Genomic DNA, 13398 nt, shown 5'->3' on the forward strand with positions numbered 1-13398 from the left:
ATGCGATGTACAAATCGCATTTTCCACGTAATAGAAGACTAGTGAAGTACATGATGTTCTCACTAGTGCCACTTCATACATATATAGCAGCAATAATATCAACCACAGTGGAAAACTATACTCTAAAAACAACATGGAGTTCGCATCGAGTTGAGCTCGGAGCTACGCGGTATCAGCTTGTTTTCCCTGCTTTTTGACCTAATCATCAACGCACACTCCAACCAAACATGTACTTGAAGAACACTCATACTTCGAACACAACCCCCTACGAACACTCCAACCAAAAACTTTGCCAAAAACACGTCCACCAAAGCTGCATTCAGAGGCCTCGGTGTGACGAACAGATTATCAGGGCGAGCTTCCCAGATTCGAGGGTGTCGGAGAGAATGATCTTGAAGAAGTGAGGACTCTCAAGAGGAGGTCCTGTCGCCATATCTGGGTCGACACCTCCATCTTCTCTCAGTCGCCATATCTGCTGCTCCTCGCCGGATTGTCAAAAAAACTATCTAGAAAAGCATTTGAGCATCTATGCAAATTCCCATTAAAAAAAAGAAAAAGAAATAAACAGTAGCCGGCGAGGAGTAGCAGCAACAATCCGGCGATCGCTTATATGACCAGACCGGTGACGAGGGCACCGATCGCCACCGACCCGGAAAAGCCGAAGCCGAGCCTGCCGCTGTGCCCGGGAGCCGCCTCCCCGGCAGGCGTCGCGATCGGCAACGGCAAAGGTACCGGCGCGGTGGCCCCGGGCGCGGGAGACGGCGGCGACGGACGGGGGCGGCGGGGGAGAGGCGACAGGGCCGTGGGGTGACGGGCCGGAAGCCGGCGGGGTGGTCGAAGAAGGCGACGGGGACGCCTTGGGCGAGACGGAGGGCGACGGCGCGGGAGGCCCGGGCGCGGGAGGCGCCAGCCTGCCGCTCAGGCCCCGCCGTGCCCCGGAGCTGGCTCCCCGGCCGGCAGCCTCGCGATCGACAACGGCGGAGGTACCGGCGCGTGGGCCCCGGGCTCGGGAGACGGCGGCGGGGACGGGGGCGGCGGGGGAGAGGCGGCGGGGCCGTGGGGAGACGGGGCGGAAGCCGGCGGGGTGGTCGGAGAAGGCGGCGCGGGGGCCCGAGCTCGGGAAGCGGGGGCGGTGGGGGGCGGGCCTGACAGGGGAGGCGGTGGGGGGCGGGGGTGACCGGGGGGGCGGGGCTGACGGGGGAAGCGGTGTGGGGCGGCGGAGACGGGGCCAGTACTTGGGGAATGGTAGTCGCAATTGGAGAAGGCGACGGGGAGGTGTGGGGGACGGCGAGGGGGGGGACTTGGACGGGGTGTGGCCCGACGACGGGGCGGGGCCCTGCGCCGCCGCCAGGCCGACGAGGAGGACCGCCATTGCCGCCAGAGAGCGCAGCGAGCTCGAGCCAGCCATGGAAGAAGACCTAGAGAGAGTGTGTGAAGAGCTTCCTAGAGAGAGAAAGCTGGGAGCTCTAGTGAGAGAGAGAGAATCTGAGGGTTTCTGGTGCGATATGCGATGGCAACAGCGAGCGCGGCGCTATTTAAAGAAGGTTTTTGGCGCTTCGGGCGGTGGCGGCCGGATGGTGCCGGGACTTCCGAACTGGGGGTGGGTGCTCTGCTCGTCGGAGCCTGACCGTTGGATTCACCCCTCGGGGTCGATCCGACGGTGGATGATTCTTCGCGCGCTTGCTGGCCGACTGGCCAATCAAATCACGCGGGTTTTGGCGGGGGGTGGTTTAGTAGCGGCGACAGTTGTGATCGGGTACAACTCTGTAGCATCCTGATTGGGTATGTTTTTGACGCGGTTCTGGAGTTCATCATCTATGTTTCCGCTTTACCGATACGATATGTTCCGGCCCGGAAACTTCCGGGGCGTTTCTACCGACATCGAGGATCAAGCTGCTTTTGATCATTTTTTTGCAAATTTAAAAAGAAGAAAAAATTTATAAAAAATAGGAAAAAGAAAGCTAAGAATTACATAAATTCAAAATTCAAAATGAAGCCAATCAATACTACCGAGGATCAAGTGCTCATTCCCATTCAAACTTCTCCCGTTCCCATTAAGTTCTTTTCCTATTGGATTGAACAAAGTCAGTGAGAAAAAATTTCCGAATTGAATTTAGCGACGATGCAAGCGACCCGCGACCCACCGCGCCTCCCCGAGAGAATGCGCAAAACATCCGAGGCGAAACCGGCAAAGATTCGACAGAGAAGGTCGGTGTCACGTCCCGACCCGGAATCAAGATTGATGCTTATTAATCAATCCCGACCCGTTCGGACTCGTGACTCGCGGAAATAAATTAGTGCGTCCCGTTCATTTTAATTAATGCGTAAGCAGAAGCAAATAGAAACAAACAAAACAACATGAGTAATATGAGCAAGCATCGCATGTTGTATTTACATGGTACGTGCTTATCTTCACAGGCTTTACTATCGGGCCATGCAAACCGCACACATATATTTTGCATGCCCATTTCAAGGGCGATTCCGAAAAACAAGCCAACTATCGGACAAACAAAACTTTGGCTTGGGGTCCCTAAGTCCACTACGGCTTCCCGCTCCCTGTCCGTCCGACCGTCTCACGCCTCGCCCATGGCCTGCCCTGGAGTCGGTCCGCCTGTTCTGCCAAACGGCCTATTAAACCCACATAGGGGTCCAACCCAATCTTCGTTCGCGAGGCGATACCATGTCACGTACGGGTGAGGAACCAAGTCCTCATGGCCTTCATCTACCATAACATACGTCGTGATTCAACGATAGGCGCGACCTTCTCGGGTATCTATTACCGTGAGTAGCTCGACTCTCATGTCCACGAGGTTACCAAACTGGGTCGGGGGAGACGTCATCTTACGGACCTGAAAATAGAAAACAACGGGAAGTGAGTCAAGAAGACTCAATAAGTGAAAACACTAATATCAAGCGAGGACGAAACAATCGCCGTTAACATAAATTGACTCTTACTATACCGACATCGATGGCAAATCAATAACAAGATTCATGCTACGAAACAACAAAAGAACATCAAACATAATTGTCAAGCGGAAACATCACTGGCCAAAGAAAGAACAAGCTATAATCGATCAAATAACAGAGAAACGGTCCAAGCAAATCATATTACAACGCATCGCAATTTTCTTTTCCGATATTAGGGAATTCACTTATTCAATGTAACATTAGAACACGTGAGAATACGTGAGAAGAAAGAAGGCAAGTGACGTGTGGTTTGAGCATGAAAAGGCTTGAGTATGGGAAAAATGAGGTCTCGGGCAGATTTCTAATGTGGCTTCATAGTTGGCCAAACAAAGCAAGAGGAAGAAGGATGGTCGGTGAGTGTTGTGGTGGGCGTGTGTGTATGTGTGTGGGCATGAGAGAAGGGCTTCCTCACGTGAGGACGTCTCCATTTATTGAGGGCCAATACTTGCAGAGGAGGTAAAGCTATGAAGAAAAGACAAATGCCATCATGAAATGAGCTCAAAAGTCTAATAGTCATTTAATGCATTAGTGAACCATGGCAAAGAGACATGATGAAGTTTAAAATGGGCAAAGAGACATTCATGTGATTAACACAAGAAGTTTAAAATGCTAGACAGCCCAATCATGTTTGTGCTACTAAAGCTGATCTCTGTTAAATGACGGGTTAGGATGAGGTTAGTGGCATTGGCTGAGTCCTACACATTTGTGCATTATTAGGATGTAGTTGGCAGCTTGCGTGCGTTTTCCTTGTTCGTAGTCCAATATTTGAGCTTACTGGAAAATTGTCTCCTGTGTCCTTTTTGCTATAACTCTATTACCATTGAAGAGGGGTGTAAGGGGCTGCAGATTTTTATACAAGCATCAATGAGAAGTGTGCTTTACCCGATCTTCAGCATTAATTCGCACATAGAGAAGTCTAATTAATATTCCACTCTTAAAAAGTAAATCTCCTATTCCTTCCCCTCCATAAAACCCCAATATGTAATTCTCTCTCTCTCTCTCTCTCTCTCTCTCTCTCTCTCTCTCTCTCTCATGCTTGCTCGCTTGCCAGCATGGGTACGTCTATAATATTTATCTACTGGTGCTTTTCAGTATCAAACCATCTGCTAGTACCTACTGCTTCCCCAAAATCAACAAACTAGCTAGCATTGATCTACCAATCTTATGGTCACCTCTAGTTGTAAGTAGTCAAAATGGAGGATAGTTTCTTGCAGAGTAAGATTGCTTGTTCGGATGTTGCAGCCTGTCTTCTTATTTCGAAACAGCATGCTCCTTTGCTTTAGGAGTTGTATACATCTGGTCCTCCAAGCGCTGAAGCCTAAATACTATTCTTTCAACGACTTAACCCCCTAAAATGCAAGAAAGAAGGGAAAGCGCAATGAGCAGTAGCTAAGAAGTAAGAACATGCTGTCCAAGCCATGTAGGTCCAGAAAATAATCTCTTTTTAAGCTGCTACCTTATCATAATTTGAACGACATTGTGAAAGTTTCATGATTGTTAGTCCAAATGTGTTTTGAACCCTGAAGTGTAGCTTAAGAACGAGCCAGAATGAATATGACCCACATTTGTGGCCAATGCATCAAGTGTACATGTTTTCTTGTTTCTAGTATATATGTTTTATCTGATCATATCCTTAAATCCTTCGTTCTTGTGCACTCTAAGGATGTGCGTGCCATGTGCATGAGTGCTTACGTTGGTTTGAGCTTGTCTTTGTGCATTCTTGTGCAGGAATAGGCAATGAAATTTGCATGATGTGAGGCTCAAAGCTATTTTGCTTTCTTTTAAATTGATCGTACAGCATGACTCATTCAACATAGCCTTCTTCCCATTTGTGCTCTTTTGCGGTCTCATGCTCGATGTACACGCACAATAAGATTCTCTCGTGTTAATCCAAAATTAATATCCTCTACTTTTACCTGATTTCACAGGATGAGCCTTTCGATGTATGCTTCTGTGACTAATATCATCCCCAACTTGGGTGACGGCTCCAAAATTTCAGGATGTATCCTTTCAATTTTTCTTGTTCATGTACTCCAATGCAGTGGCACTGACTAGAGTTTCACGGTTGTCCCCAGATCAATTGCTCCTTGAATCTCAATAACCGCAGATATTGTTGACCGGGAGAAAAGGGTGGTGGATAGATTTGAGTTCGACTCGACAAAGATGACTGCCTTTGACACATGCACAAATATCTGGAGGATGATTAGTAACTCATAGGTACGGTATTACACGCTCGTCTACCTCTACATTCATCTGGCTGCCTGTTTCTCCGTAATTTAATCCGTAAGGAAACAAACACCGAAAATGGATCTTCGGCTTTTAATCGAAGGACGGGTTCTGTGGTGATTTGACAGGAAATATCCAAGCGATCATAAAAATCAACGTAGAATTGTACAAACCTAAACCAAACCGGAGTTTGACTCGACGGAAAAGTTTAGGAAGTACTATCGAAACAAACTTCGACGGAATTTGACTCGAGGACGAAGCTTGAAAGAGCGGCGGTACTACGCCAGGATTTGACTCGACGACAATGCACCAAGGATGAAGATTCATATCGGAGGACGACTCGGCGACGTGAATATGAGAATTAGAACTACTCCTAAAGAATTAAAGCTTGTAAATTGCAGGAAAATAATGGCATTGGCCAAATGTAAAGGTACGAGTGCAGGAAATGTAAAGATAAAAGAAAGATAAACTGATAAAGAACGTGAGTTCTGTTGATTTTTTTGATTTATAATCTCGTACAAGCGTTTACAACTTTTAAATTTTAAATAAAAAGTAGCTTGGTTATTATCTTCCTATTTTCTAGGCATTCTCCACGTTCAAATAACCACCCTTATCCATAAGCAGTTTTGTTATTGACATCTAACTATCGGTAAGTTGCTGATGCCGATCCTCTGCTCACCCACTATCGGTAAGTTGCGAACTATCGGTAAGTTACCGACGCCAAAGCTCCCGATGCCTATTTCCATGATTTTTTTTCACTTTTTGGTGTAAACACTGCCGAATATTTTGCTCAAGCTCCTCTTTGCGCATTGTCTCTCTCTTTTCACATTACAGGTGGAGGGTAGGTGAATGATCTCCTTCGGGAAGAAGCCGAATGGAATATCCTCCAAATCTTGGGGGATCGGTCGATTCCTCTCTTCATTAGTGAAAGTACTAACAGGAACGAAGTCTAATTCGGCACATTTTTCCGGTATGACACCTGTGTGTTTTCGAGAAATCGGGATGGACCCCCGAACGCTGTCGAGGTGGGGATGGGGACCGAATTGAGCGCTTAACCGTCTTTCCGGGTCATTCCATTTTTAGCAAACTATGGCTAGGTGTAGGGGAAGAACTTGTATGTGCAAAATGCAGGTTTTTGGGTGTGTTCTTGTGAATCATACCGTGCTAGCATCTTTTGAGGTGACATGAGCAGTTAATCCATGTTTATTTTTTTTCTTGTTTATTGATGAGGTCGTTCTAATTTATATATTTTTAAATAAAGGCATCGTGGGGTTTTAAATTTTCTTATAAATTTAACTCACTATTAGTAGACTAAAGTGAAGGGGTTTTAACAAAAAGACAAGAAAATAAATTTTATGTTGCAAGAATCATTGTAGCATGTTCTTTATTTCAAGGGAAAAACCACCAAAAACCCCAAACTTTACCACTTGACACATTTACCCTAAATTTTTTTTTGTGACACCAAAAACCCCGAATTTTGCTTTTTGTGACACATTTACCCCAATTATTTAGTCCATGGGCATTTTCATCTTTTTGCTTTTTCTTTTTTTCCTTTTTTTCCTTCCGGCGAGGGGCCTCGCCGCGCCCCCCTCGCCGGATCCGGCGAGGGGGCCTCGCCGCGTCGAGCGAGGGGCGACCCTCGCCAGATCCGGCGAGGGCGGCCCTCGCTGTCTGGCGAGGTCGACCCTCGCCGTAGCGCCGTGGCGAGGGCCGCCCTCGCCGTCGCCGGCGAGGCCCCCTCACGGAAGGAAAAAAAAAAAGAAAAAAAAAGAAAATACAAAAAGACGAAAATGCTCATGGACTAAATACATTGGGGTAAATGTGTCACAAAAGGTAAAGTTCGGGATTTTTGGTGTCACAAAAAAAAGTTCGGGGTAAATGTGTCACAGATGGCAAAGTTTGGGGCTTTTGGTGGTTTTTTCCCTTATTTCAATAGTGCGAGTAAATTCAAATACATTTTTCGCACTCTACGAGTTCATTTATGTTTTCGCTTTACCGATACAATACATGCCGGGCATTTTCTAATTTTCGAAATTTTGGCCTCGATTAGCAAAGTGCCGGAGAAAATCTCGAGTCATAAACCGATCATAGAAACCAAAAGAGGATGCTCGGTTACAATTTCGAATTCGTTCTCACATGTTTGCGAAAGCTTGATGCAAAATGAATGAACCTTATATCCCCGTTAAGTGAAACTTTCGCGAATAAAAAACTTTGGACTATGTAGGTTGAAATCGTAATTCTACTCTTATGTACTTAGGAGACACGCCTGTCGCCTGGTTGGTGTACGGACTGAAGTGGTGAGGAAAAAACAAAACAAATAAAAAGCCAAAGATGACGTACATCAGCCGAAGTGGGATTTTCAAAATGGAATGAAGATTTTCTTTTCTATTCTTTTCCTCTCTTTTTTGGTGAAAGTACTTGTAAAATTAAAAGATGCAATGCATAAAAAATCGGAAAAAACACACAAAATTTACTTTGAGTGACAATTCTGATTTTTGTCTTAATAAAAATAACCAACTTTTACTCTAGTTCAAAATCTAGCTCTCATAATATGAAATTTTCAAATTTTTTGTGCCAAATTTAGGATTTAAGTGAAAATCAGTGATTTTTTACAAGACCAAAAAAAACTCAATCTAAAATTGTCACTCGAGATAAAGTTGGTATTTTTCTTTTGAAAGGATTTAGGCCTAAAATATCACACATAACTATGGTCTCAATGCTTTTGGGTTTCGGTCCTAATGCTTTCAGGTTTCGAATCATTCTAGTCATCGCTTGCTGTTCCTACAAACATATTATTAATCGACTTAATTTCTCCTTACGAATTATAATAGATTGGTAATTTAAATAGCAACATCCACAGTCCACACCATGTCATTTTGGCAAGCATATATTTCAATCTTTGAATTTTTTTTTTTCACTTCACTTTAGATATAAGTACCTCTCTTATTTTATTAATTAATGTAATATCAAGAAATCGTGAAAAAATTATTTCTCTACGGAGACGAGAGCAGCGTTCGGAGAGCGAAAAATTGTACCGAAATCGCAATTTTGTTTTCTTTTCCCGTTCAGGAGGCATAATGTTAGTTCGATTTGCACGTCAATAATGTATTTGTTTTAGGCTAATCAGAATCGGAAATGATATATTTATAAACAAACAAAATTTATTAGCAATAAATGATAATAAGCTCCGCATAAACAACATAATCAAGCCTTTGTAATGATATGTCCCACGTCCATATCTCTCTATGCCAAAAAATATCGAGAAAAGCATTCGAGCATTATCAAAATTCACATTAAAAAAAAAAAGAAATAAGAAATAAATCGAAGCCGGCGAGGAGCAGCAGGAAGAATCCGGCGACCAATTATATGACAAGACCGGCGACGAGAGCGCCGATCGCCACCGACCCGGCGAAGCCCAAGCCGAGCCTGCCGCTCACGGCCCCACTGTGCCCCGGAGCTGGCGCCGCGGCCGGCGGCGTCGCGATCGACGACGGCGAAGGAACCGGCGCTTGGGCCTCGGACCCGGGAGACGGCGGCGGGGACGGGGGCGGCGGGGGGAGAGGCGGCTGGGCCGTGGGGAGACGGCGGCGGGGTGGTCGCCGCGGCCGTCGGAGAAGGCGACGGGGACGCCTTGGGCGAGGCCTGGGGCGACGGCGAGGGGGGGGACTTGGACGGGGTGTGGGCCGGCGACGGGGCGGGGCCGTGCGCCACCGCCAGGCCGACGAGGAGGACCGCCATTGCCGCCACAGAGAGCAACGCGCTCGAGCCAGCCATGGAAGAAGAGCTAGAGAGAGAGAGAGAGAGAGAGAGTGAAAATATGTGAAGAGCTTCCTAGAGAGAGAAAGCTGGGAGCTCTGTAGTGAGAGAGAGAATCGGAGGGTTTCTGGTGCGGTATGCGACGGCGAGAGCGCCGGTATATATAGAAAATTCTGCGCTTCGGGCGGTGGCGGACGGCGGTGGGAGTTCCGTACCGGGGGCGGTGCTCCGCTCGTCGGAGCCTGACCGTTGGATTAACCCCTCGGGGTCGATCCGACGGTGGAGGATCCATCGCGCGCTTGCTGACCGAGTGGCCAATCAAATCACGCGGTTTCGGGGGGTTAGTGGTGGCGACAGTTGTAACTCGTAAGAATGGGTGTCATGTCTTGCCAGCACGTTCTAATGTTAGGCCCCTAAAATAAATTCAAATCGCATAGATTAATCGGGTATATTTTTGACGCGCTCTCTAGGAGTTCATTTATGTTTCCGCTTTACGAATATGATATGTTCCGGGGCAGTTTCTAATGACATCGACTGTTGTTCCTCGTGTCGGCATTTCTGAATTTATGGAACGGAGAAACTTTCGAGTAATGTGAATCGGATGTAGAGAGAAATGGGACGATTGCTCGATTAGAATTTTGAATCCGTTGGCGTTTATATGTTTGCTCGAGCACCTTCGAAAGCTTGATGCGAAAATAGACGGATTTTTGTTTTATGTCTACGAGTTAAAAGGGTAAATGTACCGGAAGCCTTAAAACTTATCGCAAAAGTGCAATTTGAGTCGAAAGCTTTTTAAAAAGTGCAATCGAGTCCTAAAACTTGTCAAATTTGTGCAATCAAGACCCGCCGTTAACTCCATATAATTCGAGTAACGGGAAATACCGACGTGGCTTTTTCCTTAATGCTTTCTTAAGGCATGCGGCGCCAATGTGTCGCCCATCGTACGCCACATTCGAAAAAAAAATTTTAAAAAATAAAAAAAGAAATAAGGGAAAAAGAAAGCTAAGAATTACAAAAATTCGAAATTCAAAACAAAGCCAATCAATAATACCGATTCATAGTGACTGGTTCTTTTCCCCCACCAACTACCAAGGAACAACCTGCTTTTTGATCATCTTTTTTGCAAATGTTTTCTTGTTTATTCATTCCCATTCAAACTTTCCCCCATTCCCATTAAGTTCTTTTCCCTATTGAATCGAACGAAGCGGTGAGCAAAATTTCCAAATTGAATTCAGCAACGACGCGAGCGACCCACCGCACCCCCCGAGAGAATGCGCAAAAAATCCGACGCGAAAACCGGCGTAGTTTCGAGAGAGAAGGCCGGTTCGGAGCGGGGACCGTCGGCGTCTCTCGCCGCGAAGACAACGGCCTGGGAGAGAGATGGCCAAGGAAATTTCGAGAGAGAAGAAGGCCAATAATGCTTTCGGAACAGGAAGCTAGGCCAACAACAGGAAGAGCAAGGGACCAGGAAGACGGGCGGCCAGGACGGAGAGTTCGAATTCGCATTCGCCTGCACGAACCCGGATTACTCGCTAGTAGTCACGGCTGCTGCCGTTCTTCGACTGGAACCTTCTCTTCTCATTGCCGCCGCCATGGCGGTTGTCTCCTATGAGGAAGCTCTTTTGTCAAAGGGCTTAACCATTTTGTGAGGAGAATTGAAATTTTGGTTTTTTTGAGATTAACGGAAGGACTCGATTTCATCAATTTGATAAATTTTAAATCTCGATTGGACTATGCACTTTTGCAATGAGCTATAAGATTTTCAAAAGAATAAAAAATTGAATCCTCAAGCGCTCAAGGCTCTCTCGCTCTATTCCTACACTAACATATTATTAACCGACTTTTTGTCCCTTAGAAATTATAGATTGGTAAATTAATTAGCGACGTCCTCCCTTTTATAAGTACATAGAAATTTTTTTTTTTTTTAATTTTTTCTTATTTTATTGTAAACTCAAGAAATCACGGGAACAATTAGACCGAATCGCGGTTTCGGCGAACGAGAATCGCGAATAATATATGCACAAAAAAAATGAATATCCATTCACCAAGAGAATACATAAAAACGAATATTATTAGCAAATAAATAATAATAATAATAACGGTCTCCGCATAAACAATATACTCAATCCTCTGTAACGATCGCTTATATGTCCAATGTGCATATCTCTCTCCCTATGCCTAAAAATATCGCAAAAAAAGAATTTAAGTATTACGAAAATTCAAAATAAATAAATAAAGAAAATAGAAATAAATAGTAGCCGGCGAGGAGGAGCAGCTGCAAGAATCCGGCGACCGCCTTTATATGACCAAGGCGGCGACAAGGGCGCCGATCGCCACCGACCCGGCGAAGCCGAGGCCGAGGCTGCCGCCGCTCACGGCCCCGTTGTTCTGGGGAGGGGCCGCCACGGACGGCGGCGTCGCGATGGACGGCGGCGGGGCGACGTCGGCGCGGGGCCCCCGGGCCCGGAGGCCGGCGGCGGCGGGGGCGGGGGCGACGGGGCGACGGCGGGGAGGCGGCGGGGCCGTGGGGAGCCGGGGCGGAAGCCGGCGGGGTCGCGGTCGCCGGGGAAGGCGACGCCTTGGGCGACACGGAGGGCGACGGCGAGGGGGGGGACTTGGACGGGGTGTGGGCCGGCGACGGGGCGGGGCCCTGCGCCACCGCCAGGCCGACGAGGAGGACCGCCATTGCCGCCAGAAACAGCGAGCTCGAGCTCGAGCCAGCCATGGAAGAAGAGCTAGAGAAAGAGAGAGACAGTGTGTAGAAGAGCTTCTTAGAGAGAGAAAGCTGGGAGCTCTGTAGTGAGAGAGATGATCTGAGGGTTTCTGGTGCGGTATGGGAAGGCGAGATCGCCGGTATTTATAGAAGGTTTCCTGTGCGCGTCGACGGGGTTCCGTACTGGCCCCTGTTCGTCGGAGCCGACCGTTGGATTCGTAGTATAATAATCGGGGAACCCTCGGGTCGATCCGACGGTGGCGATCGCATCGCGCCTTGCCCTCTTGCTTGACCGGAGTTGGCCAATCAATCAATCAATCACGCGGTTTCGCTCTCTCCTCGAGCCGTGCCAGTGGGGGCGACAGCTGCGACGGGGCCATCGCCGACGTACACGTGGCGCCGTGGATCCAGAGCCGTTGGATGGGCGCCACGCCTTTTGGCAACGGTCAAGAAATCGAGCGGATCTGGTGGCTCGTGGGGGGGAAGGGGGGAGTCAACGCCCGTTTGGGGGGAAGTCGTGCTCCTTGGGGCAACGTTAAAGCGCGGGTTTCGCGGCGCTTTTTTTGGGGGAATTAATTTAATTAATCAATTAATTAACCATATTAGGGGGTAACAAGTTTAATGCGATAATTAATTTAAAAAAAGTCGAGATAAATATCTGTCCCTTTTATTTTCATATACGAGTGTCATGTCATTAATAATTTATTACACGTCAGTTTCATCAAATGAGAATCGAAATTACATGAAAGTACAACGGCCGTGCTAGCTGGATTCGACGTAGGAGGGACTTGACTGGAAAGTTTTCTAAAGCAAAACGACTTGATCAGATAAATAAAAAATGTCGGGATTGAATTAGAAGAAGTGCGTAAGTACAAGGATAAAATGTGGAATTTTTTCGAATAAAATTTGATCAAATACTGATGGAGTATAACTAGTATGATTGACGTCCGATCCAATTGATTCTTAAGCTTGCGAAAAGCTAGCGATTCGAAGATTCCATAAATGTAGTCTAATTTTCCGATTAAGTGTTGGGATTTGTGGGTCTCTGTGAATCGAGCTCAACGGACCATTGATGTGAAAAGTCACAATAACTTGATTGAGAAAGCTCCGATTGAGTCGATTCTCAAGACATTGGAAAGCTAGTGAATCACATCGATCCGTGAAAGCTGTAGTTTGTCTGATTTCATTTATATCGAACTGGTTAAAAATCGCAATATCTAGAGATTTGGTCACTACTTTGCCAAATTGTTTGCCACTGGAAAGCTCTTCTAATGTGCAACTAAATTGTACTATTCGATCGTACGAGCGATGCGAGTGGTGGCATTACGCGGCCGGAGATGGGAGGTGTGAGCGGTCAACGCGGTGAGAATGAAAATTTGCATGAAAAATGAGGAAAAAATTTGGAAGCTTTGTGAGATCAAGAGAATGTGAGATTTCCAAAATTTCTCCAAGTTTTTCATTTCTCCCCTTTCTCTAATTTCCCAAACGAGCATAATGATTCCAATCTTTAGTAGAGAGGATCTTTTAAGAACAACATTTACTTTGGTTTTCAAAGAAAAATAATAATAATAATAAAAGGTAAAAAGGTAAAGCAGAGATGAAAGCGACGATGCGTCTGCTCTTTGCTCTTCCTCTTTCTTCTTTCTTACGTCTCCAAGCCATTTGTCTGTCACAAATTACAATGCCCGAGGAAAGTTTAGCGTGTACGAAAACGCAGCAATGGATGTTCTTATGTC

At 46.5% G+C, this 13398-nt stretch overlaps 3 protein-coding genes and 1 long non-coding RNA gene across 4 annotated transcripts; 1 reads left to right on the plus strand and 3 right to left on the minus strand.

Moving 5' to 3' along the window:
* Positions 1-459: 459 nt before the first annotated feature.
* Positions 460-1372, minus strand: LOC130135053 (vegetative cell wall protein gp1-like). Its single transcript, XM_056303294.1, has 2 exons — positions 621-1372; positions 460-526 (listed from the first exon to the last, which is right to left on the minus strand). The coding sequence occupies exons 1-2, from the start codon at positions 1370-1372 to the stop codon at positions 460-462; spliced, it is 819 nt and encodes a 272-aa protein (XP_056159269.1).
* A 3522-nt stretch (positions 1373-4894) lies between these two features.
* On the plus strand, positions 4895-6415 carry LOC115669347 (uncharacterized). The gene is made up of 3 exons (XR_008814597.1): positions 4895-4969; positions 5075-5184; positions 6028-6415. It is a non-coding gene; the product is annotated as an uncharacterized LOC115669347 (long non-coding RNA).
* Positions 6416-8397: 1982 nt separating this feature from the next.
* Positions 8398-8931, minus strand: LOC130135054 (vegetative cell wall protein gp1-like). The gene is made up of 2 exons (XM_056303295.1): positions 8599-8931; positions 8398-8436 (listed from the first exon to the last, which is right to left on the minus strand). Exons 1-2 carry the CDS (start codon positions 8929-8931, stop codon positions 8398-8400), a joined length of 372 nt encoding a protein of 123 aa, XP_056159270.1.
* A 2161-nt stretch (positions 8932-11092) lies between these two features.
* LOC130135055 (vegetative cell wall protein gp1-like) lies at positions 11093-11635 on the minus strand. The gene is made up of 2 exons (XM_056303296.1): positions 11326-11635; positions 11093-11127 (listed from the first exon to the last, which is right to left on the minus strand). Exons 1-2 carry the CDS (start codon positions 11633-11635, stop codon positions 11093-11095), a joined length of 345 nt encoding a protein of 114 aa, XP_056159271.1.
* Between the last annotated feature and the right edge of the window lie 1763 nt (positions 11636-13398).

Source organism: Syzygium oleosum, unplaced genomic scaffold (assembly GCF_021117445.2).
Source record: "Syzygium oleosum isolate NSW1041296 unplaced genomic scaffold, Sole_v2.1 Sole_v2.27, whole genome shotgun sequence".
In the NCBI taxonomy this organism is placed as follows: Eukaryota; Viridiplantae; Streptophyta; class Magnoliopsida; order Myrtales; family Myrtaceae; genus Syzygium; species Syzygium oleosum.

Excerpts from the sequence above, each read along its gene's own strand:
- LOC130135055 (XM_056303296.1), bottom strand. The coding sequence starts at position 11,635 with ATGGCGGTCCTCCTCGTCGGCCTGGCGGTGGCGCAGGGCCCCGCCCCG. Across the intron at positions 11,128-11,325 it reads CTCCCCAGAACAACGGGGCC|GCATAGGGAGAGAGATATGC; the intron begins GTGAGCGGCGGC and ends CGATATTTTTAG.
- LOC130135054 (XM_056303295.1), bottom strand. The coding sequence starts at position 8,931 with ATGGCGGTCCTCCTCGTCGGCCTGGCGGTGGCGCACGGCCCCGCCCCG. Across the intron at positions 8,437-8,598 it reads CTCGGCTTGGGCTTCGCCGG|AGAGATATGGACGTGGGACA; the intron begins GTCGGTGGCGAT and ends TTTTTGGCATAG.
- LOC130135053 (XM_056303294.1), bottom strand. The coding sequence starts at position 1,372 with ATGGCGGTCCTCCTCGTCGGCCTGGCGGCGGCGCAGGGCCCCGCCCCG. Across the intron at positions 527-620 it reads GATCGGTGCCCTCGTCACCG|ATGCTCAAATGCTTTTCTAG; the intron begins GTCTGGTCATAT and ends GAATTTGCATAG.